Source organism: Orcinus orca, chromosome 20, assembly GCF_937001465.1.
Source record: "Orcinus orca chromosome 20, mOrcOrc1.1, whole genome shotgun sequence".
NCBI lineage: Eukaryota > Metazoa > Chordata > Mammalia > Artiodactyla > Delphinidae > Orcinus > Orcinus orca.
The window spans coordinates 35,484,518-35,509,906 of record NC_064578.1 but is presented as its reverse complement, the minus strand read 5'-3'; the positions used below and the strand labels follow the sequence as shown (position 1 = coordinate 35,509,906).

General features: G+C 37.7%; 1 protein-coding gene across 2 annotated transcripts in view; it reads left to right on the top strand.

The window, feature by feature from the left end:
- LONP2 (lon peptidase 2, peroxisomal) overlaps nt 1–25,389 on the top strand; it is a 95,792-nt gene that overhangs the window by 5,780 nt on the left and 64,623 nt on the right. The window contains exons 2-7 of one of the 2 annotated variants that reach the window (XM_004264874.4): nt 1,882–2,116; nt 5,318–5,449; nt 7,113–7,235; nt 9,850–10,013; nt 12,905–12,999; nt 17,811–18,069. In XM_004264874.4, the coding sequence (XP_004264922.1) occupies nt 1,882–2,116; nt 5,318–5,449; nt 7,113–7,235; nt 9,850–10,013; nt 12,905–12,999; nt 17,811–18,069 (1,008 nt within the window). The remainder of the gene's footprint in view (nt 1–1,881; nt 2,117–5,317; nt 5,450–7,112; nt 7,236–9,849; nt 10,014–12,904; nt 13,000–17,810; nt 18,070–25,389) is intronic. The other variant, XM_033418885.2, reaches the window with a different exon arrangement.

Below are 25,389 nucleotides of genomic sequence, written 5' to 3'. Positions count from 1 at the left end.
ATTTGTTTCCTAATCTGGAAGTTTGGATTTGTCTCATCTCTCTCTGGTTTCTCCTTGGCTTCTGGTTTGTAAACCCCTTAGACCAGGAACCTGGTTTCTTGTCTGTTAATGTTTCTTGTATATAGAACTGTAAACTCTTCCTGCATTGTGTAAGCATTGGTGGTTGTCATCTGCAGTGAATTATAGTCTTCGTTGGTCTCTAATCAGTTTAGGTATGGCTAACTCTTTCAGGCAGTCGGAGTTGGTTTTAAGGGAATGGGAGATAGAACCTACTGTTTGATTAGTGACTGAAGAAAAGCAGCCACGACACAAATAACTCAATAGATGATTGCCAGATCATTTCAGGTTTTTAAAGTACATGATGTTTTTTCTCTCCACCAAATTATCTTCCTAATTTTTTGGTTTAAGTTCTTGTTTAAATCGAGTTTTATCCACGTGATATGCCTGGAAGGGTGTTCAGGAAATTATATGCATGGCTCAGAATAAACTGAGTGGTGGTGGGAAGCTGAAGGTACAGACAATCTACAGAATGAATCATTTACGAGGAACTAATCAAGAATTAACTGCATCTAGAAGTGAGCAAGCTCACTAAAATATGCACATACTGTCTGTATATCATATCAGTATGTTTGAGACGGGTAAGTGTAGTATTCCAATGTCACCATGGTCCCAGGGTGTTGAGAGCTCTGGTCACTTTGATTTTAGTTTCTTTCTGAAATTACAAGCTTTCCTGTGCCTGAGGGGAGAAACTATAATGGTAGTTTGGGATCTGGAAGTGTCCTCTGAACATTGATCTTTCTGTTTCGTATCACTTCAGCTTAGTTTGGATGAAGCTTTCTTTCTGTGAATTAGTTTATATGTGACTTGGTCAGAATTGCGTGATATGGAGCTAAGACTTAAAGTATAACATTTTTCAGCTCGTGTTAGGTGAGGTGATTACCACTTAAACAGAACTAGGTTGACGTCTTCCTGAGATGTAGGTCTGTGACTAACTCTCCTCAGTCCATGAAAGTGTGGCCTCTGATATTTAGCCCCAGATTGAGAAATTCAAAATTCAAGGACATACGTGTTAATTCCCAGATCTGATGGCAGTTTTATAGATTGATTATGTAAAAAACCTGGCTTGGTGTTAGTAGCAAAACTGGTATCGGAAGGAGATTTCTTAGATTGGTTTACATCACGCTGTTTAAATCTGTCTAAAATGCTCATATATATTCTGGTGTAAGATTGCCTCATTCCCAGCGGGCAAAATTAATTCCTGTATAAATCTCAGCTGCATTTACTCATGTTTTTGTGCTTAAATAATCCAGATGTTTAGGAATTTCTACCTAATTTTTGAATGGCTAATTAGAATGAGATGGCCCCATATCAGATGGTAGGGACTTGTACTGGATGCTAAGTTAAATAGAGAAATAATTCATTTGCACTTGGGACGTTCTTTGGTTTTTAATGAATTTCTCAGAAAAGGCAACCCTTTTGAGGTTTCTTTTTTTTTTTTTTAACATCTTTATTGAAGTATAATTGCTTTACAACGTTGTGTTAGTTTCTGCTGTACAACAAAGTGAATCAGCTATATGTATACACATATCCCTATATCCCCTCCCTCTTGTGTCTCCCTCCCACCCTCCCTATCCCACCCCTCTAGGTGGTCACAAAGCACCGAGCTGATCTCCCTGTGCTGTGCCGCTGCTTCCCACTAGCTATCTATTTTACATTTGGTAGTGTATATATGTCGTTTTCACTCTCTCACTTCATCCCAGCTTACCCTTCCCCCTCCCTGTGTCCTCAAGTCTATTCTCTACGTCTGCGTCTTTATTCTTGAGGTAAGTTTCTCTTCTACCATATTGAGCATTTGTAATACTGATGTTCTGTGTTTTTCAGGATTGGGACAGCTGCACTGGCGGTCCAGGTTGTGGGCAGTAACTGGCCCAAGCCCCATTATACTTTGCTGATTACGGGCCTGTGCCGCTTCCAGATCGTACAGGTCATAAAAGAGAAGCCATATCCTGTTGCCAAAGTGGAACAGCTGGACTGGCTGGAGGAGTTTCCCAACACCTGTAAGACTAGGGAGGAGCTAGGAGAACTATCGGAACAGTTTTACAAATATGCAGTACAAGTGAGTTGCTTTTAGTTTTTCCTTAAAACCCTCTTCGGTTTCTTTGTTGCCCTAAGATGTGATGAATTTGTTGAGTGGTGAAGTTTTCGGGCAGTATATGTTTAAATGATTTCTCAGTATATTATAGTACATTGATTTCAAACTGCTTTTGTCTGGGATTGTACCTAAATCATTCTAGGACATACTAGCCAACCCTTCCTAAACTTTTTCCAAAGAGTATTTCTAGAGTTTTCCTTATAATTTCCAGTGTCTCCAAACCAGGTAGTTATTAAACCTAAATAATCTTAAACATTAAAATACTGTACAGAAGCTATTTGTCACTAGACTATCTAGGCATCAAATTATATGTTATGTTGGTTCAGAAGTCAGGATCACACTGTGAGTGGTATGGAAGATTAAGCCCATGGTTTCAAGTATGGCTGAAACCTTGATCCTCTAGAATTCTGGGAGGGAAGCACACATTAGGCGTGCATAGGCAGGTGTTCATAGCCTATGGTATTTGTACCTGATGTGGCATTTGAAGCTACACATTGCTAGTGTGGTGAACAACAATAGAAAAATAGAAAATTTGGCACTACAGCTGCTGTGGGGGCTGAAAGAGACTTCAGTTTGAGAACCAGAGTAAGTGAATGTGCTGTTCAGGAGTGAAGAAAATAGAGGGGAAAATAGAATTTGTCTTCCTTTTCCTGAGTAATCCTCCCTGAGTCTCCGTTCTTATGTTGGACATAGCTTTATAGCTTCTTTCTCTTGTTCTTTACTTCTCTCCACTATCAATCAACAACAAAAATTTAAATATGTAAAGATTCTGTAATGACATTAAAGGGATTTTTAGAGAGAAACATCACCACTATTTACTGCCATCATGCATCCAATTTTATTTTTGCTTGTCTTCGTGTCTTGGTTCCTATTCAGTCTTATGTTTTGTTTTCTTATCTATACCTAACTTTTGTATTAAGTACTTTTATGAATTCCATTGAGTTGGGATATCATAATTTTATCATTTCTCTTCTTAGACATCAGGATTGTTTCCAGCTAATGCTTTTCTTCCATCCCCTCTACATCTTCTACAGCCCTCAGCAGTAGACTTCTTCAGGAGCTTTCGGTTTCCTTCTAGCTGCTTCTCTTTGTCACCCACCTATTCATTAATCCTTTCTAAAGAAGCTTTGGGTATGCCTCTCCCCTGAGTAGAAGACTTTAACGGCTCTAGGGTAAAGTTCACATTTCTTGGTATAACGTTAAGGCCCTTCGCAACTCTAGTTACTTCCATTTATACCCAGAGTTCTAGCCACACTGTATGTCAGAGAGCTTCACATCTTGTTATTTCATGTCTCTGTGATTTTACCTTCTGTTCTGTCTGCTAAGAGTGCTTCTCCTCTGAATTTTCAGACCTGACTTATGCTTTCCCAACTCCTATAGGCTGTTAGTGCTCCTTTGCATGCGTATCCACAATCGCTTAAACATCCCTTTTAATATAATGCTTATCACGCTGTATTGAAATTTGTCTTGTAGGTCTCTTTTCCCTACCAAACTTGAATTCATCCCTGCTTTAACCATGTTACACTGAGCCCTTTATTGTGTCTGACAGATAGTTTGTACTCAATAAGTACTTGGAGAATGAAGTACTGTTTTAACAGTACTTGAAGTACTGTTTTATTTTCTTAGAATGACTTTAGGAGAAAGAGTTTTCCAATTTTATTATCTACTTCTCCCACCTGGACAGCGTCATCATAATTATGCTTTAATTCTTTTGACTCTAGGCAGGTAACAGATAGGTTCCAAAGTTACAGTGCTTTTAGAGAGGTTTGCTTATTTCTGGCATATGAAATCTCATTAGAGTGACTGTATGAGGATTTGGTACATCATCTGTGTTAGTCAGTGTGGTGTTAAGTTAGTTTTGCTGTGTTAAGTACTCCAGAATCTCAGTCACATAGCGTGACAAAGGTGCATTTCTCACTCACACTTCATGCCCCAAACCAGCGAGTGTGGTGATCTAGCAATTAGAGTCACCTCGGGACCCCAGTGGGTTGGAGATTCATTTCAAAACGTGCTTCCGTTATTGCTGAGGAAGGAAAAGGAAATGTGGCAGAGCTCTCAGTGGCTTTTGATGCTTCTGCCCAGAAGGAACTGTCACTTCCCCTCATGTTTCATGGTTCAAGGCAGGACCCATAGCCATGTACATCTGTATTCAAAGGTGAGATAGAGCAGCCCTACCATGAGGTGAAAAGGAAAGGGAAACTTTGTCAGTAGCCCCAGTGACTATCACAGTTACTGAAAGGTTGCCTTGAGCTTAATCTGTCTTAACTCCAGGCTATACCCTGGAAGTTGTTTTTTAAAAAATCATTCAGTCAGTGCTCAGATTCTAGTTAATCCAGTGTTCTTCTGAAAAACAGTATTTCAGCTACCGATTGGTTAATATAATAGCATCAACCATGTTAAATTTCCAGAATTTGACAATTACACTGATTGTGTAAGAGAATGCCTTGGTTCTTAAGAACAAGGGTCATGATGTCTGTGATTTACTGTAAAACATTCAGCAGTAATAGTGTGTGTGTGTGTGTGTGTGTGTGTGTGTATAGAGTTGGGGAGAGAGAAAGCAGATGTAACAAAATGTTAACAATTGGTGAATTTAGGGGAAGGATATTAGGGGAAGGAGTTTCTTGTACTATTGCAATTTTTCTATAAATTTTAATTTTTTTCCAAAGTAAAATAAAATCACAAATTTACAAAGCCTTTTATAAACATTAGTATTATCCACTTTTTTTTTTTTTTTTTTTTTTTTTTTTGCGGTATGCGGGCCTCTCACTGTTGTGGCCTCTCCCGTTGCGGAGCACAGGCTCTGGACGCACAGGTTCAGCGGCCATGGCTCACGGGCCCAGCCGTTCCGCGGCATGTGGGATCTTTCCGGACCGGGGCACGAACCCGTGTCCCCGGCATTGGCAGGCGGACTCTTAACCACTGCGCCATCAGGGAAGCCCTTATCCACTTTCTGAACCATTTTTGCTTTTCATTCTGATTGACATTTTAAAAGTACTTCTCTTTTCCTCTGAGTCCTGTAAAAATGCCTGAACTCTAATAATCAGTGATTTTTCAGAAACAAAGACTTTCCCTGAGGCCAAAACATTAAACCTCTATGACAATTTGATTTTTTAAATTCACAAATAATGCCATATTTCATTAAAAAGACTTTTTTTTCCCTTGTAGTTGGTTGAAATGTTGGATATGTCTGTCCCCGCAGTTGCTAAATTGAGACGTCTTTTAGATAGTCTTCCGAGGGAAGCTTTACCAGACATTCTGACATCAATTATCCGAACAAGCAACAAAGAGAAGCTCCAGGTAACAGTGTTCCACTCTGGAATGCCACGTTGCTTTGTCACTTCCTATTGAGATCTAGATAGTAAGTTTTGACTTTCAGGTAAGATACTGGAGACTCAAGTAGTTAAGATGCTTTTACGAGGCTTAAGTTGACTTTTACAGTGATTGCTTTACATTTTTGTATACTTAGGCAGTTCTTGTATTTGCATTATCAGTACTGGTAGTCTGTCAATTTGTGGAAAAAGTTAAAGCTAGAATAATAAAAAAGCTAAATATTTAATTTAACTTAAATATATAAATATGCTTTGTCTCACTACTTTTTTTTTTTTTTACGGTACGCGGGCCTCTCACTGTTGCGGCCTCTCCCGTTGCGGAGTACAGGCTCCAGACGCGCAGGCTCAGCGGCCATGGCTCACGGGCCTAGCCGCTCCGCGGCATGTGGGATCCTCCCAGACTGGGGCACAAACCCGTGTCCCCTGCATCGGCAGGCGGACTCTCAACCACTATGCCACCAGGGAAGCCCATGTCTCACTACTTTTAAAAGTGTGGAGCTGTGACCTTTCCCTTGTGTATAGGCCTGCTTTTTTAGAATTCTTCAGGTTTCTTACGTTAACCACCCCTATGATGCGATATTTATGATTTTTTATGATTTTCAGGTTTTTTTATTTAAAGTGAAATGAGTTTCTAAGATACTTGAAAAATAATCCAAGTGCGGACTCTTAGATTTGAATGTCTTTCCTGCAAACTATAAAAGTTTTCTTGCACATTTATTTTTGTAGTACTTTTAAGCAGTCTGCTTTATTGAATCTTCGTAGAACATTAAAGTTAGTTTTCATTGAAACAACCCTCCTTATTTATTAAATAAATCCCCAGTTTATTTAATACTTCAGTCTAACAATTATACTAGCAAGTGCAACTAATGCAGACAGGCTGGGTTTAAACACAAGAATTCGGTTCAGCTGGTAGGAGCAGAGAAGGCAGGAGCTCTAGAGAGTGACCTAGCTGTAGGCTTAGCAAGGGTATTTTACTGAAGGACCAGAGAGTATTAGTCACTCAGACAAATTGTTAGTGGAGGTTGGTTAAAAGTGCTCCTAGTCTCTTGTGTATGTAAAAATTTAATATTTTGAACCTAAAGTTTGTATAGACCTAATATGTAGACTGGGCTTTAAGAGAATAATTCCCAGAAAGAGTTGACATAAAATGTGTTTTGTTCTTGCTCTTGGAACAATACATAAGGCTTCATCTTTAAATGGAAACTCAAGGTATTTTTATTCTTGTGTTTTTTTTTTTTTTTTTTTTTTTTGCGGTACGCGGGCCTCTCACTGCTGTGGCCTCTCCCGTTGAGGAGCACAGGCTCCGGACGCGCAGGCTCAGCGGCCATGGCTCATGGGCCCAGCCGCTCCGCAGCATGTGGGGTCTTCCCGGACCAGGGCACGAACCTGTTTCCCCTGCATTGGCAGGTGGACTCTCAACCACTGTGCCACCAGGGAAGCCCTATTCTTGTTTTTTTTAGGATTCTGATATTTGTGTCAGATTACCTTGCTGATAATTTGGTTGTGTTAACCATAGTGTAGCTGTGAATATTGATAGAATTGTCTTTTCTACTCAATTTAAGTCATGAGTCTTGACTGCCTTGTTTTTGGAGCATGTGTTTCTGAGAGAGAGATGCTATACATTTCCTCAGATTTTAGATGCTGTGAGTCTGGAGGAACGGTTCAAGATGACCATACCACTGCTTGTCAGACAAATCGAAGGCCTGAAATTACTTCAGAAAACCAGAAAACACAAGCAAGATGATGATAAGCGGGTAAATGCTTCTTTTAATCCATTTCTTCAGGTTCCTAGTTGTTTTTGTGTGATGTGAGATTCAGGGTTTTTTTTTTTTTTTTTTGAAGAAAAAACATGGGGGAATAAATAAAGGAACAAGAAGAAACAAGTTCATTGTCTCTTACACTCAAGTTACTGATACAATTTTGAATTTTAGTTTGTTTCCCCCTGCTACTTCTCCTTGTCTGGACCTTTTTTTTTTTCCCTTTTAAGCATGTAGACATTTTCTCATTTTTTGTTTTTGTTTTGGTAATCATTGAAAGGGATAGTTTACTAAGCCATTTTTCTTTCTGCCAAACATTGTGTGATGTTTTCAGTATTTTAAAAATTGGCAAATAACCACGATGAGTGTCTTTGAGTATGACTTTTTTTCATTGTATACAGTATTAAGAACATACCACAGAATTGTTTCCTAAAAGGACTGTGTCAGTGTGTTGTGCCATAATTTGGCTTTCTTAAAAATTTAATTGTTTTTACTTTTTAAAGTTTTTTGGCTGACTTTTTTTTTTTAACTTATAAAAGTTTTTTGTTTTAACTTGTAAAAGTTTCAATTTTCATATATAAACTGTTAGTCTTTTCCCTTCTTCTAAGCTTAGAGTCCTCTATCCTCCCGGGATTTGATAATATCCACTTTCCTTTTAGTTTTCCTTTTGTTGATTTTTAAAAAGTATTTAACTTTTTAACCTATATGTATTTTATTTTGCCCTGTTAATAAGGTAACGATAGCAGTTATATTTTTTCCCTTTTTATTTGACCTAACACCATTATCAAATAATCCTTCACTTCTCTATTGATTTGTGTATTTGTATGGAAGATGCGATCTGTCTGAAGACTACTTTGAGCTGTTGGTTTTACTGTTGTTATGTGTGGGCAGAGTTAGGATCAGGAAAACATATTTGATGTGGACAAGAGTGATGATGGTTCTAAGAAAGCTGTTGGAGAACCAGAAGGCTGTTGGAGATTCAGTGGAAGGTTGAGAATAATGTTACAGATTTGATGGTCATCAGCACAGAAGCGTTCCTCCATTGAAGAGAAGACATTGTGGAGACAGAAGAGCAGACGGGAAGGATTCCTCCCTGGTGGGACTAAAGAAGGAGCAGGAAAGTAGGCTGAGAATGAGAGAGATGGGAGTAGCTCATCTGGTGGTTGGTGTTCTAGAATACCATGCCATTGAAAGCAAACACCAGAAATCTGCTTGAGATCAGATCAACTCAGTTATTTATTTTGTGCAAAAGGACAAGCCAGTGTACACTCTGCATTGGGAGACAGAAAACTTACAGCTTGCTAGCAACTAATATTACCATTGCTTAAAAAGAAAGTTGCTCCAGAAAATTATCAAACAAGCAACTGTTACTTGAAAATGTAGGAATCAGAGGACAATTTTTGGAGTTTGCCTAAAACTGTCTCCTTGCCTATTCCCCGAAGAGTTCAAAGTTCTCTTTTAGCGGCTGGGGAAAAATTGCATAAAACAGTACTTTTGTCTCAGCAATGAAATAATTGATGTGCTTTTATAAAATCTCACTTAAATATTTTATTTTTAGCTTTTCATACTTTAAAATATTTTATTAATTTTGTTTGCTAATGACTTAATGCGAGAATAAAAGTATGTATTTAATATTTCTGTTTTTATAAAATAACTTTTTTTTTTACTGTTTTATGTTTTTAACTTTATATATTTGAATGTATTAAATAGGTAATTTCATAGGTTAAAAAATAAATTCCGAGACATTTAAATTCAATACCATTGCTTCTCGGCCTTTTGGCTAAGATCAAGTGTAAATTCAATACCAGTATACCATTTTGCTCCAGTAATGGCTAGAGTTGATTCATGATATTAATGAGTTGAGAATTTCAAAAGAGCAGGTAGTTTTAAAATATGATAGAGAGTCATGGAGAAAGAGAACTTAAATAAGACCATTTGACTTGGCAAAGGAGACTGTTGTTGGATTTCAAAGAACGATTTCAGCACAATGGAGACAAAAACCAAAGTACAAAGTACAAATTACTAAGTAATTGGTAGGAAGGGGGAAGTGGTGGTTAAAGCCTCTTGTTGGAAAAGCAGAATATCACAAGGGAATTAAATAATGTATAACTGGAAGGGACCGGAGGTAAGATAAAATATTTTGAAAGGAGGAGGACTTTTCTGTCTGTTGACGACAAACAGAATAGAAGCAATGGTGGAAAGATTAAAGATGTTAGAGAGAAACTTTGTAGTGTAGGGGGCAAAATGGAATTTATTCAGTTGCCAAATGGTTAAGTGGTCATAAGTTTATCAAGAAAATAGTGGCTGCAGTAGTAGCTCAAGAAAAGACAATTCTTAGATGTTTTAATTATTTCTAGTAGCCAGTTCCTTGCTTTTTTTTTTTTTTTGTCTCATGCTGGTAGTGTTAGCATATATGGAAGAATCATGTCCACCTTATCTTGGTCTGCTTTTTAAATCCTGCTCCCTCCATATGTGCATGTGCGTCCTACTTTTTCTGAACTTTAGTTCCTAAAGATTTAGACTCTAGCCATAAAAATGTATATGTCTAGCTGGATACTTCGTTTCCAATTTATTTTGACATGTGGTTTTACTTCTCTACTTTATGCTTTAGGTTATAGCAATACGCCCTATCAGGAGGATTACACACATCCCAGGTACTTTAGAAGATGAGGATGAGGATGAAGACAATGATGACATTGTCATGCTAGAGAAAAAAATACGAACATCCAGTATGCCAGACCAGGCCCACAAAGTCTGCGTCAAAGAGATAAAAAGGTAAATTGTAGAAGCTGTTCGTTCACTAGTATTTTCATTTTGCTTATTAACGTTAAAAATTGTTGCTCATGGAAATGAATCTGCCAATTTGCATTACAAAGCTGAGTCATTTGTTTCATATTCTTTGATCTTTCTCCTTTTCTTAAGTTTAGTATAGTCATGGACCACTCTATTCATCTTACCTTTCCGTTGTCAACTGTTATATTTCTTATCTTTATGGCTTTCCTAATTCTCAGGTTATAGCTGTGATCTGTGGAGTGCTTTTTCCTCTTCATTCTTCCACCAGAATCTGATTCTCAAAATGTTCTTAATACTCCTGAATCAACACCACTTTCACTAGTCTTTTCCTCAAATGCTGAGTATAAATGATACAACTCTTCCACCTACTGTATGCTATCAAACATGACCACTATTGCAACTGCCTTTTCATAGTCTTTTTTTTAAATAAATCTTTATTGGAGTATAATTGCTTCACGATACTGTGTTAGTTTCTGTTGTACAACAAAGTGAATCAGCCATATGCATACACAAGTCCCCCCATCCCCTCCCTCTTGAGCCCCCCTCCCATCCTCCCTATCCCACCCCTCTAGGTCATCACAAAGCACCGAGCTGATCTCCCTGTGCTGTGATGCTGCTTCCCACCAGCCAACTATTTTACGTTCGGTAGTGTATATATGTCGATGCTACTCTCACTTCACCCCAGGTTCCCTCTCCCACCCTGTGTCCTCAGGTCCATTCTCTATGTCTACCTCTTTATTCCTGCCCTGCAACTAGGCTCATCAGTACCATTTTTTTAGATTTCATATATATGCGTTAGCATAAGGTATTTGTTTTTCTCTTTCTCACTTACTTCACTCCGTATGATAGACACTAGGTCCATCCACCTCAGTACAAATAACTCAATTTTATTGTTTCATTTTATGGCTGAGTAATATTCCATTGTATATATGTGCCACATCTTCTTTATCCATTCATCTGTCGATGGACATTTAGGTTGGTTCCATGTCCTAGCTATTGTAGATAGTGCTGCAGTGAATATTGTGGTACATGTGTCTTTTTGAGTTATGGTTTTCTCAGGGTATATGCCCAGTAGTGGGATTGCTGGGTCATATGGTAGTTCTATTTTTAGTTTTTTAAGGAACCTCCATACTGTTTTCCATAGTGGTTGTATCAGTTTACACTCCCACCAACAGTGCAGAAGGGTTCCCTTTTCACCACACCCTTTCCAGCATTTATTGTTTCTAGATTTTTTGATGATGGCCATTCTGGCTGGTGTGAGGTGACACCTCATTGTAGTTTTGATTTGCATTTCTCTAATAATTAGTGATGTTGAGCATCTTTTCATGTGCCTCTTGGCCATCTGTGTCTTCTTTGGTAAAATGTCTATTTAGGTCTTCTGCCCATTTTTTAACTGGATTGTTTGTTTTTTTGATATTGAGCTCCATGAGCTGTTTGTAGATTTTGGAGATTAATCCTTTGTCTGTTCATTTGGAAATATTTTCTCCCATTCTGAGGGTTGTCTTTTTGTCTTGTTTATGGTTTCCTTTGCTGTGCAAAAGCTTTTAAGTTTATGTCCCATTTGTTTATTTCTGTTTTTATTTCTGTTACTCTAGGAGGTGAGTCAAAAAAGATCTTGCTGTGGTTTATGTCGAAGAGTGTTTTTCCTGTTTTCCTGTAAGAGTTTTATAGTGTCTGGTCTTACATTTAAGTCTTTAATCCATTTGGAGTATATTTTTGTGTATGGTGTTAGGTAGTATTCCTTTTCACAGTCTTAAGACCATATTTTGGGCTTCCCTGGTGGCGCAGTGGTTAAGAATACGCCTGCCAATGCAGGGGACACAGGTCCGAGCCCTGGTCTGGGAAGATCCCACATGCCGCGGAGCAACTAAGCCCGTGCGCCACAACTACTGAGCCTGTGCTCTAGAGCCTGCGAGCCACAACTGCTGAAGCCCGTGCGCCTAGAGCCTGTGCTCCGCAACAAGAGAAGCCACCACAGTGAGAAGCGCACACACCGCACCATAACAAAGAGTAGCCCCGGCTCACCACAACTAGAGAAAGCCCACGCGCAGCAATGAAGGCCCAATGCAGCCAAAAACAAAGACCATATTTTGCTTAGAAATAATGTTTATTCAGTTACTATTTTCTTCCTTAGATTATAAACTCTAGAGGGTAGGGACTGTCACTTTCTCTTTGTACAAGATAAAGTACAGGGGAACCTTGATGACAGGATAGGGTACATGGATTGATTACATTTTCTGGATAATCTCAGGGTTAAATAGAAAACCCATTTTTCCTTTCCATACTTGTAACGTTGTAACTATATTGCATTTTCTTTTATGAGTGAATTGTAATCAACCTAACTGATTGCTCGGTAACTGAAGGTTTGACTTCTGAGGTTCACAGTTAAGAATATAAATGTTGTTGAGGCATATTTTATATCGACTCTGATATTAGTTAATAAATGCGGAACATCTGTTGTGTGCAGAACACCTTATTACGCACTGCATATATTTTGGAAGTTGCATTTTTTTATTAAATATCTGGTGAGCTGACTTCATCTCTGATACAAAACAATATGTAATTATTGTATTATGCATGATTAGGCACTTAAGTAAATCATGGGTAAGTGTGACTTAGACCCTCCCTGTGAGATACTGATAAGGCCATATTTCAAGGATAGAATCACATATAGTGTTCCCCACCAGTTTGCAAGTATCTGTTTAAAACAAAATAATCATTTTATTAACTAGATTTTTAAAACTTTTTTCAGATTTGTTTAGCCAAAAATGCATGATATATCTGGCCATGAAAGGGAGATATACTTGGGTTTTCTGTTTTACAGAATTTTTCTATGTTCTTGAACAGATTTGCTATGTATTCTTTCCACACAGGCTCAAAAAAATGCCTCAGTCGATGCCAGAATATGCTCTGACTAGAAATTATTTAGAACTTATGGTGGAACTTCCCTGGAACAAAAGTACAACTGGTGAGCAAACAAAGTAACACCTTTTTTTGCGGTCTGATTGTCACTCAGGAAGCTCAAGCAAATTCTGTTGAAATACTCCCCATTGACTTCCTGTTATAGTAGTTCATGATGTAAACTATTTAGAGACCAAACTTTTGTCATGTAGGTTTTAGGATGAAAAGGAAAAGAAGGTGCTTCATGGAAGTACCTTTCGCCTAATTTTGGAGAAAGTAAGATTTTCTGTAATTGGTGAAATATGTGTTTCTCAATACCAATAGTCAGACAATAAACTTTTATATTTATGTGCTCTTTGTCAGGAACATAGGAAAACAAAACAGTTTTGAGGTAGTTGGCAGTAAGTGCCAACTCAGTACTAGAGACAGTACATCTTTTATGTTTTCTAAAGGAAATAATTACATATAAAGGCAGGATAACAGTGGAACAGTTTTACCATTTGGAAGTTTGTTTTTCTCCCACTAGAACTTATTTAAAGAGTTTAAATTCTTTTCATCTCTCTATCCTTCAGTAGAATTTTTCTACCTATCAGGAGCATTTTATACCAGTTTTCTTATGTATTTGTTATGTATTTTCTCTTGGGGTAAGAAATATACTCAATCGTCTTTCAGAATCTTCAGAATCATTTTATTTGAATTTATGTCTGTTATTGGACACTCTTTTGTCAAGTTTACATACAAGGTTTGTTGAGTTCAGCAGGGGGTTGATTGCCTGAACTACTTTTGGCATAAGTATAGCTGTATGGTTGACTTTTGAAAATTGAACAGATATATTATCCTGGCTAATAAAACTCTTACATTTAAAACAATGCTAGAAATTTTGAAGCATTAGCCCTAAAACGCACGTTTATGCCCCACATGAGGTATGATATACATACTAGATTTCAGGATGTTGAATTTTTAATATTAAAAAATACTTTTCTAAAAAAAAAATACTTTTCGGTTAATCTACAGAGGACCATGCTGTCTGGTATTGAGCATTCAAAAAAATTATTTTTGTCTCAAAGAGGGCCCAGAATGAAGCATATTTGTGTTAAGTTAACTATGCTGGGGCAGTGTTAAGGTTAAAACAACCCTATATTAATTAGTTTTTTTTTTGATAGGCTCACTTAACACATTAATGTGTGTGGCTAAAATTTTATATATAAATGGAATGATATAGTATGTGCCCCCCCCTTTTATTGGTTCCGTCACTCAGCATAATTATTTTAAAGCTCATCCATGTTACTGCATATATCAGTAGTTGATTTATCCATTTACCTGTTGTTGGACATGTAGGTTTTTGGCAACTGTATATACAGCTGCTGTGGACTATGTCGGTAAATTTATTTCTTAATTTATTTCATGTTTACATTCATGACAGAATATTGCCCTCTAGTTGACGGTGTTTTACCAGAAAAACTGAAGCTGAATTTCTTAGTTTCATTCTTAATTCAAAATTTTCTAGAAATGCCATAGTAAGATAAATGCAGGGGAGCATGCATTCCCATTGAATTAGCCCCTAGTTGTCACTTGGTCAGTTTGAGTTCTGATGTCTGTCTGGATCTAGCTGGGCTGTTAGGAAATACATTTTGGTTCAGATCGTCTTCAGTTAACTCCTCACTCTCCATTGCCTACTTTTAAGTGAAGTGGTCCTATTCTGTGAGATTTGGAGAGGGTCCTGCTCCCTGTTAGTTTAGACCCGGGAAAGAAAGTTACATTTAAACTTTACATGTTTGGGCTTCCCTGGTGGCGCAGTGGTTGAGAGTCCGCCTGCCGATGCAGGGGACACGGGTTTGTGCCCCGGTCCGGGAAGATCCCACGTGCCGCGGAGCGGCTGGGCCCGTGAGCCATGGCCGCTGAGCCTGCGCGTCCGGAGCCTGTGCTCCACAACGGGAGAGGGCCACAACAGTGAGAGGCCTACTACAGCAAAAAAAAAAAAAAAGTAAGCTTTACATGTTTAACTGCTCTGATTTCATTTCATCTGTGTGAAATGAAACATCTTCCATTTTGGTGTGTGTTTGATAGGTATTTTTTTGTGTCATTGATGGAGTGGTGGTAATTTCCAAACCCTGTTATTTTCTCTGTTGACAGTAGGGCTAGCGCACAATGTGAAGCAGCACATCTAGGTAACTTGGTAACACCAGGGGTCTTGTTTTGAAATTTTGGTGTTCTTTTGGTAATGTTTTTCTGTGCTTCAGGATTTATTTTAACTAATGACTTAAGAGAAATGCAGGGTGTATATAGTATAATGGCCTGAGAATATTAAAATTGCAGGTTTTATTATTTGCTATTAGTAGCCTAGTAAATTGCTCTTGGCTTCCTCCCCTTCCCACTTGTCCTATTTGTAAAGTGAAATTAATTAGTAGCTAGGAATTTTTGTCAGGTTCATACAATGTAATTGTGGAGAGTTGAGGGCAAAATGTTTATTTGAATGCAGAGTGCTAGCTCCCATTCTTCACTGAAATAGCCAAGAAAATATGAAAACAAGGCAAAGCTTTTTTTTTTTTTTCCTTTACAGCTCAGAGAGTTTCTGCTGGATGTGGTCAGCATTAGAGACACATAGCACTCATGTACCCATCACGAAAACACTTCTCATTGTTCATCATTTCAGTGGAGAACTGAAGATGGGTAAATTGTGGTACAGAAGTAGTCATGTTGAGCTTCTAAACCAGTACTATATAGACTTAGGTCTAAATAGTTATGAGTAAGATCATAAAACTGTGAAAATGTCTTTCATAATTCTTGTAAAGGGAAGCTTACCTAAGTAGAGATTATCAAAAGCAGAAAGGAAAGCAGAGAGGAACGAGTTGGAGGAAATAAGTTTGTTGATTTTCCATCTTGAATGGAGGGAGCCAGTAGATGCCATTTCAATCTTCTAATTGTAAATAGGAAAATATATGTTCATGTAAGTTTTAAATTTTTTATGTTTAATCACAGGTATTATTCATAATAGGAAACACACATTCTGAATCATTAAAAATAATATTCAGAAAAGATACATCCTGTATAGAAAAGATATACAACAGTACGTAACATGGAAATTATCTTTCCTTAAAAGTTTGAAAGAACTTTTAAAATTGTCTTTACGTGGCATATTAGAAGAAATTCCTTCACTATTTTCATTTTTTCCTAAAGTACATAGAAGTCTATTCTTAGTTTACTAAATGTTAATTAGGAATGGATGTTGCGTACAACAAGTGCCTTTTTAGGTACAAAATGACATTTTGATGGAAGGTGTTTCTCCTTGGACATGATGATATAATAAATATGTTGATAACTGAATATTGAACCATCTTTGCATAACTAAAATAAATCCCACTGGGACTTAGTAGATTACTCTTTGAATAGATTTGATTTACAAGCATTTTAATATTTAGAGCTGTGCAAAATGGAATTGGTCTGAAGTGTTTTTGTTTGTTTGTTTGTTTACTATGGTAGGTTTTAGTGTTAGCATCATGAAACAGGAAACTTTCCACATTTCATTTATTCATATATTCATTGGTTGGCTTCTGAAGCCAGGAAAGGGAAAGAAATTTTATTCTTCCCTTTCCAAATCACTCAGCCAGGACTCTGACTAAAATGAATAGTACTATAATTAAATTACATACATTACAGCTTACCTGGGTTTTTGTAGACTAGCTTGGGAACCAAACTACCATTTAAGGCATTTTTTTTTTTCTTGTAGGAAAAATGTATAACGGGTTCCAAATAACTGATTGAAAGAGTGGACTTGTGTGTGTTTTTCTCTCTTCCATTTTCTTCTTCACTGTCAGTATTGTGGCTGTGGATTATCCTCTAGCTGCCACCCAGCTGATGAATTCCTTTTGGCTTCCATGACCTAGTGTTTAATCTGTGATTATTTCAGAGCCTGAAGCACATCAGTAAACCTAATGAAAGCTTGGCTCTAGAAACAGGGCCTAATTCATACATTTCTGGTGAGACTTTAATGGATAGAACTTAGGCAGTTTTTTATGTCTTAATTTTTTTTTTGACTTAATTTTCTTTTTGACCCAGCTCTTCTGTTTTAGAAGATTAGCTGAAGGAAATAATTACAGATATATGTGGAGATTTAGTTACAGGGATGCACAGTGAAGCATGCTTTATAACTGTAAAGATTTGTGGATAACCTAAATGCTCAGCAATAGGGAATTAGTTAAATGAGTGTGGATAATTAAGTAATGGAATAATATGTACCCACTAAACTGTTACTGAACAATACATTTGACACTGAAAGATGTCTGTAATAAGTGAAAAAACATTTTACAAAACTTGAAGACCCATATAATCTTAGTTTGAAAAATAGGTATGTAAGCGTGTGTGCACGCATACACACACACACTCACCCCCTCACACACAGAATCTGGAATAATTCGTACTGAAGTGAAGGTAGTGATTTTCTCTAGGGGAGAAATGAAATTATGGGTGACTATTTCCTTCTCCTTTTATTAGTGTCATAGGGTTTTCTGGAATGAGCATATATAACTAATTGTAATAAGAAAAAAACACTTAAAAAAAAAGAACAAATGCCAGCACAAATAGAATATGTAGAAATTATGTCTCCATAGAAATGTGTATCTAGAAAATCATTCCAAATGAAATGAGTATTAACTCCTTGAGTTTTTAATTATGTAGTGTCTACTATTTCTGTAAGTACTATATCTTTTTAAGCAAGAAAACCAAGTCCGGGTCTCCCTGAGGACTCATTTAGAAGAAACCAAGCCTGTTCTTGTCACATCTTTTTTCAAAAAACTATTTTGACTCTTACCAGCCTGGAAAGGAGTTCTCCCATTGAAAAATTCCACATGCTCAGATTGTTTCTGTTGGGTTGCTTGACAGACCGTCTGGACATTCGAGCAGCTCGGATTCTTCTGGATAATGACCATTATGCCATGGAAAAATTGAAGAAAAGAGTGCTGGAATACTTGGCTGTCAGACAGCTAAAAAACAACCTGAAGGGCCCCATTCTGTGCTTTGTCGGCCCTCCTGGCGTTGGTAAAACAAGCGTGGGAAGATCAGTGGCCAAGACTCTGGGCCGAGAGTTCCACAGGATCGCACTTGGAGGCGTGTGTGATCAGTCTGACATTCGAGGACATAGGTAGAATACTTCTCGGTTTAATCTCTGATTTCCTTCCTTTTCATTTGTCTAGAGCCACCCCCCCCTCCCCAGCACCACCAAAAGCCAAGGCATAATGTATATCTTTTTCTTAAAGGCCTCTTTGTGTTACCTTGAATGGAAAGGACATTTATGGTACTTACCTGCTAGTCTAAAGCCTCTACCGTCAGGGTATACCCAAACTAACCTTGATGTCTGTGTGACGGTGGATGTGGGGGTGGGGTGGCGTCTGTGCCTCAGCTTTCCTGGAATCTCATTTGAATGCAATTATAAATTAGTTATAATTAAATATTATATTTTTATATTTATTTTGGCCCAATAGCATTTCATAAATAATGACCCATAACTTTTAGAGTTTAAGGAATAAGTGCAATAGCAGGCAAGTAGGAGGAGGTAAGAAATCTTTGATAACAAATTTATTATGTTTGCATTTTAAACTTTCTTTCAAGGAGGCTGGGTTGCAGTGAGTATGAATAATAAGGAGAAAAGATAATAAAGGCTTTGCATTTTTGATACCCTTTCTATAAAAATACATTAAACTGTAAGAACTGTGTCTCTGATTAATCTGACATTATTAGAATGAGATTTGCATGTTATGTTCGTTGTTTTGTTCTCGGTGGCTCATATCGGAAGATGCTTTGGGAAAGCATGAACCTCTGTTTCGTAGTTGCAAGTTGTGAGAAAACATACCTATAGCTTATGTGTTAAGGAACATTTAAAAATGTAGAACATTTAAAAATGTAGAAATTATGAACTGATTAAAAGAATATGATGTTGTATACCTGAGACTAATATAATGTAATATGTCAATTATATCTCAGTTAAAACAATTTTTTTGAAAGAAGGCATGTAACTTTGAGTAGAAAGTAATTAAACTGAAGATAAAACTTCTAACCTCAAGATCATAAACTCAATCTTAAAGTTGTAAAATCATTGCAGGTTATAAGTGGGGGCTTTGGCAGGCAGGCCAGTGCAAGCAGTGAACAACTGCCAGTGGCCAAGGGTAATTTAAATGCATATTTACAGTTTGGTGAATATGGATTAAACTTGGATTGTGGGGAAAAGAAAAGAATACGATGCTTTTATAACATCTTATTTTCCATTTGCCTTATTCGTGGAGTCCTTAGGCAGGGATGGGAAACTATTTCAGAAACTTTTTCATGAAAAATGGTTCTTTTTATTCTCTTTTATTTGCTTATTTACAATTCTTACGCATTGAAGAAAAAGCATTCCAAGATTTTAGTAAATAAGCAATGAGGACTGCAAATTAGGTCAGGGAATTGATTTGGGTCAGTTTTTCTGGCAATTTCAAATCATGTTTTTGTTGCCTAGACTTTCTTATTCTCACATGTGCCACTAGAGGCTGTAGTTTGCTTTTGTAAAGAAATTGGCATCGTGGACCCATCCTGGAGAAGCTAGATCTAGGACCTAAATCTTCTGATTTATGCTACAGAGCTTTAGGGAGGTGTTCTGCATGCAAGAGACTTGATTCCTGCACTCAGAGTTGTCTTAGTTTATTTCTTCCTTTTATTATCTGTGGCACAGTATTGTGTGATATTTGATGGAATTTAGAGAGTGAGTTTGTGGAGTTACTGTCATGTGAAATTAATGTCATGGGCACATGACATGTAGGTATTTGTCCTTATTTCTTCCTACATTGGTATTGATTATTCAGTAAGGCTTGGAGAGTGCTTAGTGCCCAGCACACCCTAAGCATTCAATAAAAATTAGCTTTCATTATTATTTTAATTCTCAATTCTCAGGAGGACAAGTTTAGATTTATAAGCTTCAATATGACTTTTTATAAAATTCAATCTGATTCTTAAATTGTACCTAAAATATCCTGTTTTGGGCATTATTATTTAATTTATGTGGCAGAATTGTGGAAAATTTTTTTTATGATGCCTGCTGGTAGGCAGTATGTAATGTCATAATCCCCACCACTTCTTAATGAGCATTGTTGGGTTTAAACAGATCTCTGTTTTCAATCTTTACTGAAACTGATAGACCTAAAATTTGTTCTCTTTTTTTCAAGTGAGTATCCTTTCCTGTGTGTGACTATTGTTAAGAGGATTGAACCTAAAGAAAATGAGAATTTATTTTCTTTATGAGTCTTTTGTGAAAGGAGCTTGTGTATTTGCCTAAAATATGTGTAAATATAAGCTTTTTAGAAATGTGTGGGGCTTCCCTGGTGGCGAAGTGGTTGAGAGTCCGCCTGCCGATGCAGGGGACACGGGTTCAGGCCCCGGTCCAGGAAGATCCCACATGACACGGAGCAACTAGGCCCGTGAGCCATGGCCGCTGAGCCTGCGCGTCCGGAGCCTGTGCTCTGCAACGGGAGAGGCCACAACAGTGAGGGGCCCGCGTACTGCAAAAAAAAAAAAAAAAAAGAAATGTGTGGTGCGAATTGAGGTTATGATTGTTGCCAAATAAAAGGTTTGTGGGTTTGTCTATGACTCATTCTACTAAGCCTGATTTTTGATACACCTTGCTGGTAAGCATGTATTCACTAGCCATCCCTGTACCAGATGTTTCACTAAACACTAGAGCCATCTGCCCTTGTGCTACTGGGGACTTATTACCCAGCTACCCACTAAATTATCAAAGCCTGGTGAAAATTTCTGTTTGAAAACCTGTTTGGAAGCAGGTGGAGCGTGGGGTGTGGTGGTAAGGGGAGGGGGTTGAGAGCAGAGTATGCGCTTGTGTCAGAGTTGCGGGTTGGAGGAGGTGATAGGAGGGGAGAGAACGGCAGAGGATTATAGCACAGCCACGGGGTGGAGTGTGTGGGCATTTGGGAACACCCAGGTCTTGGCATTTAAGTACCGGTCACATGCCCACAAGTAGAGTTCATGCAGAGTTTTGTTTTTCCCCAGCTTGTGAGTAGGCACCACTGTTCTGCAGCCTTAAAATAGCCAAGGAAAAACAGAGCTGCGTTCTGTTATCTTCCTTGCTTATTCTCGATTCTGTCACTCACTTTCCCCATTTTCCCATGCATGGAGCTCCAGCCTTTTGGTAGAAGTACCTGTTTATGTGGAGGAAGGTGCTAATAAGTTAGGAATTTATTTTTAAAACAACCTAAGATATGTCTTTTAGAGTTAAAACGATAATGAGGTGAAAGATGGGGAAGAAAAAAAAAGACTTGGTTTACTTTTAAATCTTAAACTGGGAAAATATAGTGATCTGACTAAATATTGGCCCATTGTTTTGGTTCATATTATTTTGAGTGGATTAGAGGAAGAATAGTCATGTTTATGCTCCATAATAACTAATGCATTTTTTTCAATTTAACGTTTCTCATTATCTCCATTGGGATTTTTCTGTCTACTTTTATAAGCCATAGAATCTCTCTTCCCATCTATCAGTTTTTATGACTTACATTTTTATATTTAAATATTATATTTAAATAATTTAAATCAGTTCATAGACATTAAGTATAAAGTGACTTCTTTTAGGATGAAGTTTTTTGAAATCATGTTTCTATAACGATCTTTTTTCATTAGCTGTTCCTCAGTGAAATATACTACTGTTGCGATATTTCTCAAGTTATTGTTGAGAGTAACTGGGAGTCACTGACCAGCTGTTTGTTCAGATGATAAAGTTCTATCATTGTAAGGAATTCTTGGCTCAATTCTTAAACAAGATGAGAAGAAAAATGAACTTTTCTTTCCACATTGATAAATTTTCATATGTAACCTGAAATAATGATGTTTTAAATAAATTTGCTGTTTCATTATTAGGGAAAAATACCTGAAGCAGCAAGCCTTTAAAATATTTTTAGCATGGTATGCCAGACATGTTACGGTTTGCTCACTAGCCTCCTTTATAACCTATATTTGTATGCAGCTCTTCTTTTTTTTTTTTTTTGCGGTACGCGGGCCTCTCACTGCTGTAACCTCTCCCGTTGCGGAGCACAGGCTCCGGACGCGCAGGCTCAGCTGCCATGGCTCATGGGCCCAGCCGCTCCGCGGCATGTGGGATCTTCCCGGACCAGGGCACGAACCTGCGTGCCCTGCATCGGCAGGCGGACTCTCAACCACTGCGCCACCAGGGAAGCCCTGCAGCTCTTCTTTGCCTCCGAAAAACTTTCAGGTTATCTTGAGGCCCCAGCCCAAGGCTTCCTCCATTAAGATAAGTGCAGTCAGTGATGATCCTATTCTCCTCTGAACTGACTACGTACTGTCTATTGTGCTCTTCAGTGATCAAATAATACAGGCCTCTGGCATTTCTAATATATTCCTATAGAGGTAAAACATAGATATATTAAAAGTAGGAGCTCTGTAGGGTAGGCGTTTTCACATGTCTTATACTCCTCTGTATCAGTCTGTGCTGCCAATCACAGTGCCAAACGTGGTAAGTGCTCTCTAAGTGCTGCGTGAGTTCAAGTAGGATTAAAACGTGTTGGAAGTCATGCAGTCCTTTAGATGAGCACATCCATGCAAATGATTTAGGAATGACTGCTGTAAGAACAATTTGATTTGTTTAGACATGCTATATTAAAGACTATTTTTAGTTCCTTAAAGACTTTTTCTTTTTTAAAAAGAAATCATTAGGATCTCTTTTAGGTTTATTACTTTTGCCAACTTGAGAGGTATATATGTACACCCTTGGTAGAAAATTAGAAAAATAAAAGGAAAAAAATTCTCATGTTTTTCTACCATACAAAGGTAATCACCTTTAACATTTTATTTCCTGCCCAACTTTTCATTGGGCAGCTTTTGCCATTTTTTTTAAAGCAACAGAATTATCCTACCCTTTCCACTTAGCATTGTAACATAAACTTTTTATATTACAAATTGTTTGTAAATATCACTTTAATAGTTTGTGTTATAGCCCATAAGAGCTCCTTAATTGGATAGGCATGAAAAAATTGATGGTAAATGCCTGCTTTTCTCCCTCTCTACATGCTGGAAAAGAGGTGAGTAAAACACCCCTTATTCCTGACATTTATCCTGATATCCTTGGCAGGATATCAGGTGACAGAATGACCAGCTTCTTGGATTACATTAGATTTGAATATACCTAGGGATGATGCAGAGTAGTAAAATAGTTGGTTACCATAGAGCTGTAAATAGATGATATTGTAATTTTGTGTAGTTGTTTTTTGAAGTATAGCACAGACTACTTTTTGGAAAATTAAAAATGCTGATCTTGTAAATTAAAATTTTGAACTGTATAGACACTTTTGTTTTTGTGTATCTTATACACTAGTTGAATTGTCCTGATAAACCTGTGAACTGCCTGTAATAATTATACTTATGAATCCATATGTTATTTAGTTCACTTGTGTACTTTAAGAAAAACTCCTAGGTAATTACGTATTCAGGCTGAATAATAAGTAATTAAAATGATACATTCTTTGCAGACTTTCCTATATTGTGCTACATTGCTTTCTAGATGTTGTATCACAAGGAAGAACATAGAAAAGACAGTATTTTGCCCTCAAAAAAGTTATAGTTTGTAAAAGAATACTAGTTTCATTTATTTCCTACTTAATGTAGTTTCTCAGTAGGATATTTTGGTATGCTAATTTGTTCTTTTAAATGTTTGTGTTTGTTGAGTGATGTTGAAAGAGAACATTTTCATTTGTGTGTTGCTACATTTTTCACCGTCGGATTCATATTCCAAAGATTTATTCAAAGTTTATTCTGTAACTTCAGTTAGTGAATTGCCTGTTACGCATACTTTGTGGCAAAAGACAAGCACATTATAGATATTTTCAGTAGCTTACAGGCTCTGATAATAGTTGTCTTGGTTTGACATCTAGACTAGTGGTACACATTTGAGGATGTCACCTGTGATTAAGGAACTCTGGAGGCATTGAGCACACTTGTTGCTGTTGTAACTGAGCAAAGGGCTCGTTTGCTCACAGCACAGAAAGCTGAGCTCTGACAGTGGGTTTGTAGCAAAGGAAGGGTTTATTGCAGGGCGCCAAGCAAACGCATGGGAGACAAACCCCAGATCCAATTCCAGTTGATCTTTGACTGAGGGTTTTTTTAAAAGGCAAAGAACAAAAAGGCTGGGGTTAATTATCATCTTGTGACATTTCCTAATCATAGTTTCAGGAGTCAGGATGTCTCTGGTTTACAATTCTCTGGCCAGGTAGTCCCTGGCTCATCTTGCCCTGGAGAAATAACCTGAGTTTGTATGTTAATGATAAGATCTATAACAGTGATTTCAGTACATTAACAATGTTATTGACAACAGCAATTTCAGTCATCCGACTCTGGTTGACCAGTGTTGGCAGGATTGAGGTCAGAGGGGATAAGAAAAGGAGTAAAGTTTTGGATAGAGAGATTAATCATAAACTCGGTAAGAGAACTTGGTTTGGGGGGCTTGGTTTCACTATGAAAAGACATTTATAAGAGTTGCTTCTGGAACTTACCTGGTGGCGCAGTAGTTAAGAATCTGTCTGCCAATGCAGGGGACATGGGTTCGAGCCCTGGTCTGGGAAGATACCACATGCATAGCAGAGCAACTAAGCCCGTGCGCCACAACTACTGAGCTACTGAAGCCCGCGCGCCTAGGGCCCATCCTCCGCAAAATGAGAAGCCCACGCACCGCAATGCCGGGCGCACAGCAACAAAGATCCAACGCAGCCAAAAAAAAAAAAAATTAATTGAAAAAAAAAGAGTTGCTTCCATGAGACAGAGATTGAAATGGGATCCAAATTTAGGTGTATTGATTTCTGCTTTTGTATTTTTTCTAGGAAATTAGAAGTTGACTTTAAGTAGCTATTACTAATAACAATTATAATTAACATCTTTTGAAAGCTTACCATGTGCCACGTACTGTGCTTTGTGCTTTACCTATTATGTTCTCTCGTGATCTCATATAATCCATCAGGTTGGCACTGTTACTATCCCCATTTTAGCAGATGAGGAAACTGAGGCTTGGGTCATGTTATTTATGCAAAGCAGTACTCAGAGACTTATATGACCTTAACAATGGTGATAGAAAGATACTTTGGGTGCTATCATTGTTGATCTGTTGTCCTTAAACAAATAGGAGAAACAAACTTTTGTTTGGGGAACAATCTTACAACTCTATATGTAGCATCTAATCTGTATTTAGACCTACTTTCTGTCCTCAGAATGCTCACTGACTCTTTAGTGGAGGCAATATGCTTGGTACCCATGGATAAAACCTAGGTTGTAAGTATGAATCAGGCAAATTGTAGGGCCAGTAAATGTTGCAGACATTACAGTATTGGAAAGATCACTTTGTGAGGGGTGGTCAGGAAAAGTTTGGTAGAATTTCTGGGATTTACCTAGGTGGGGAGAGTATTAAGGGCAGGAAGGCACC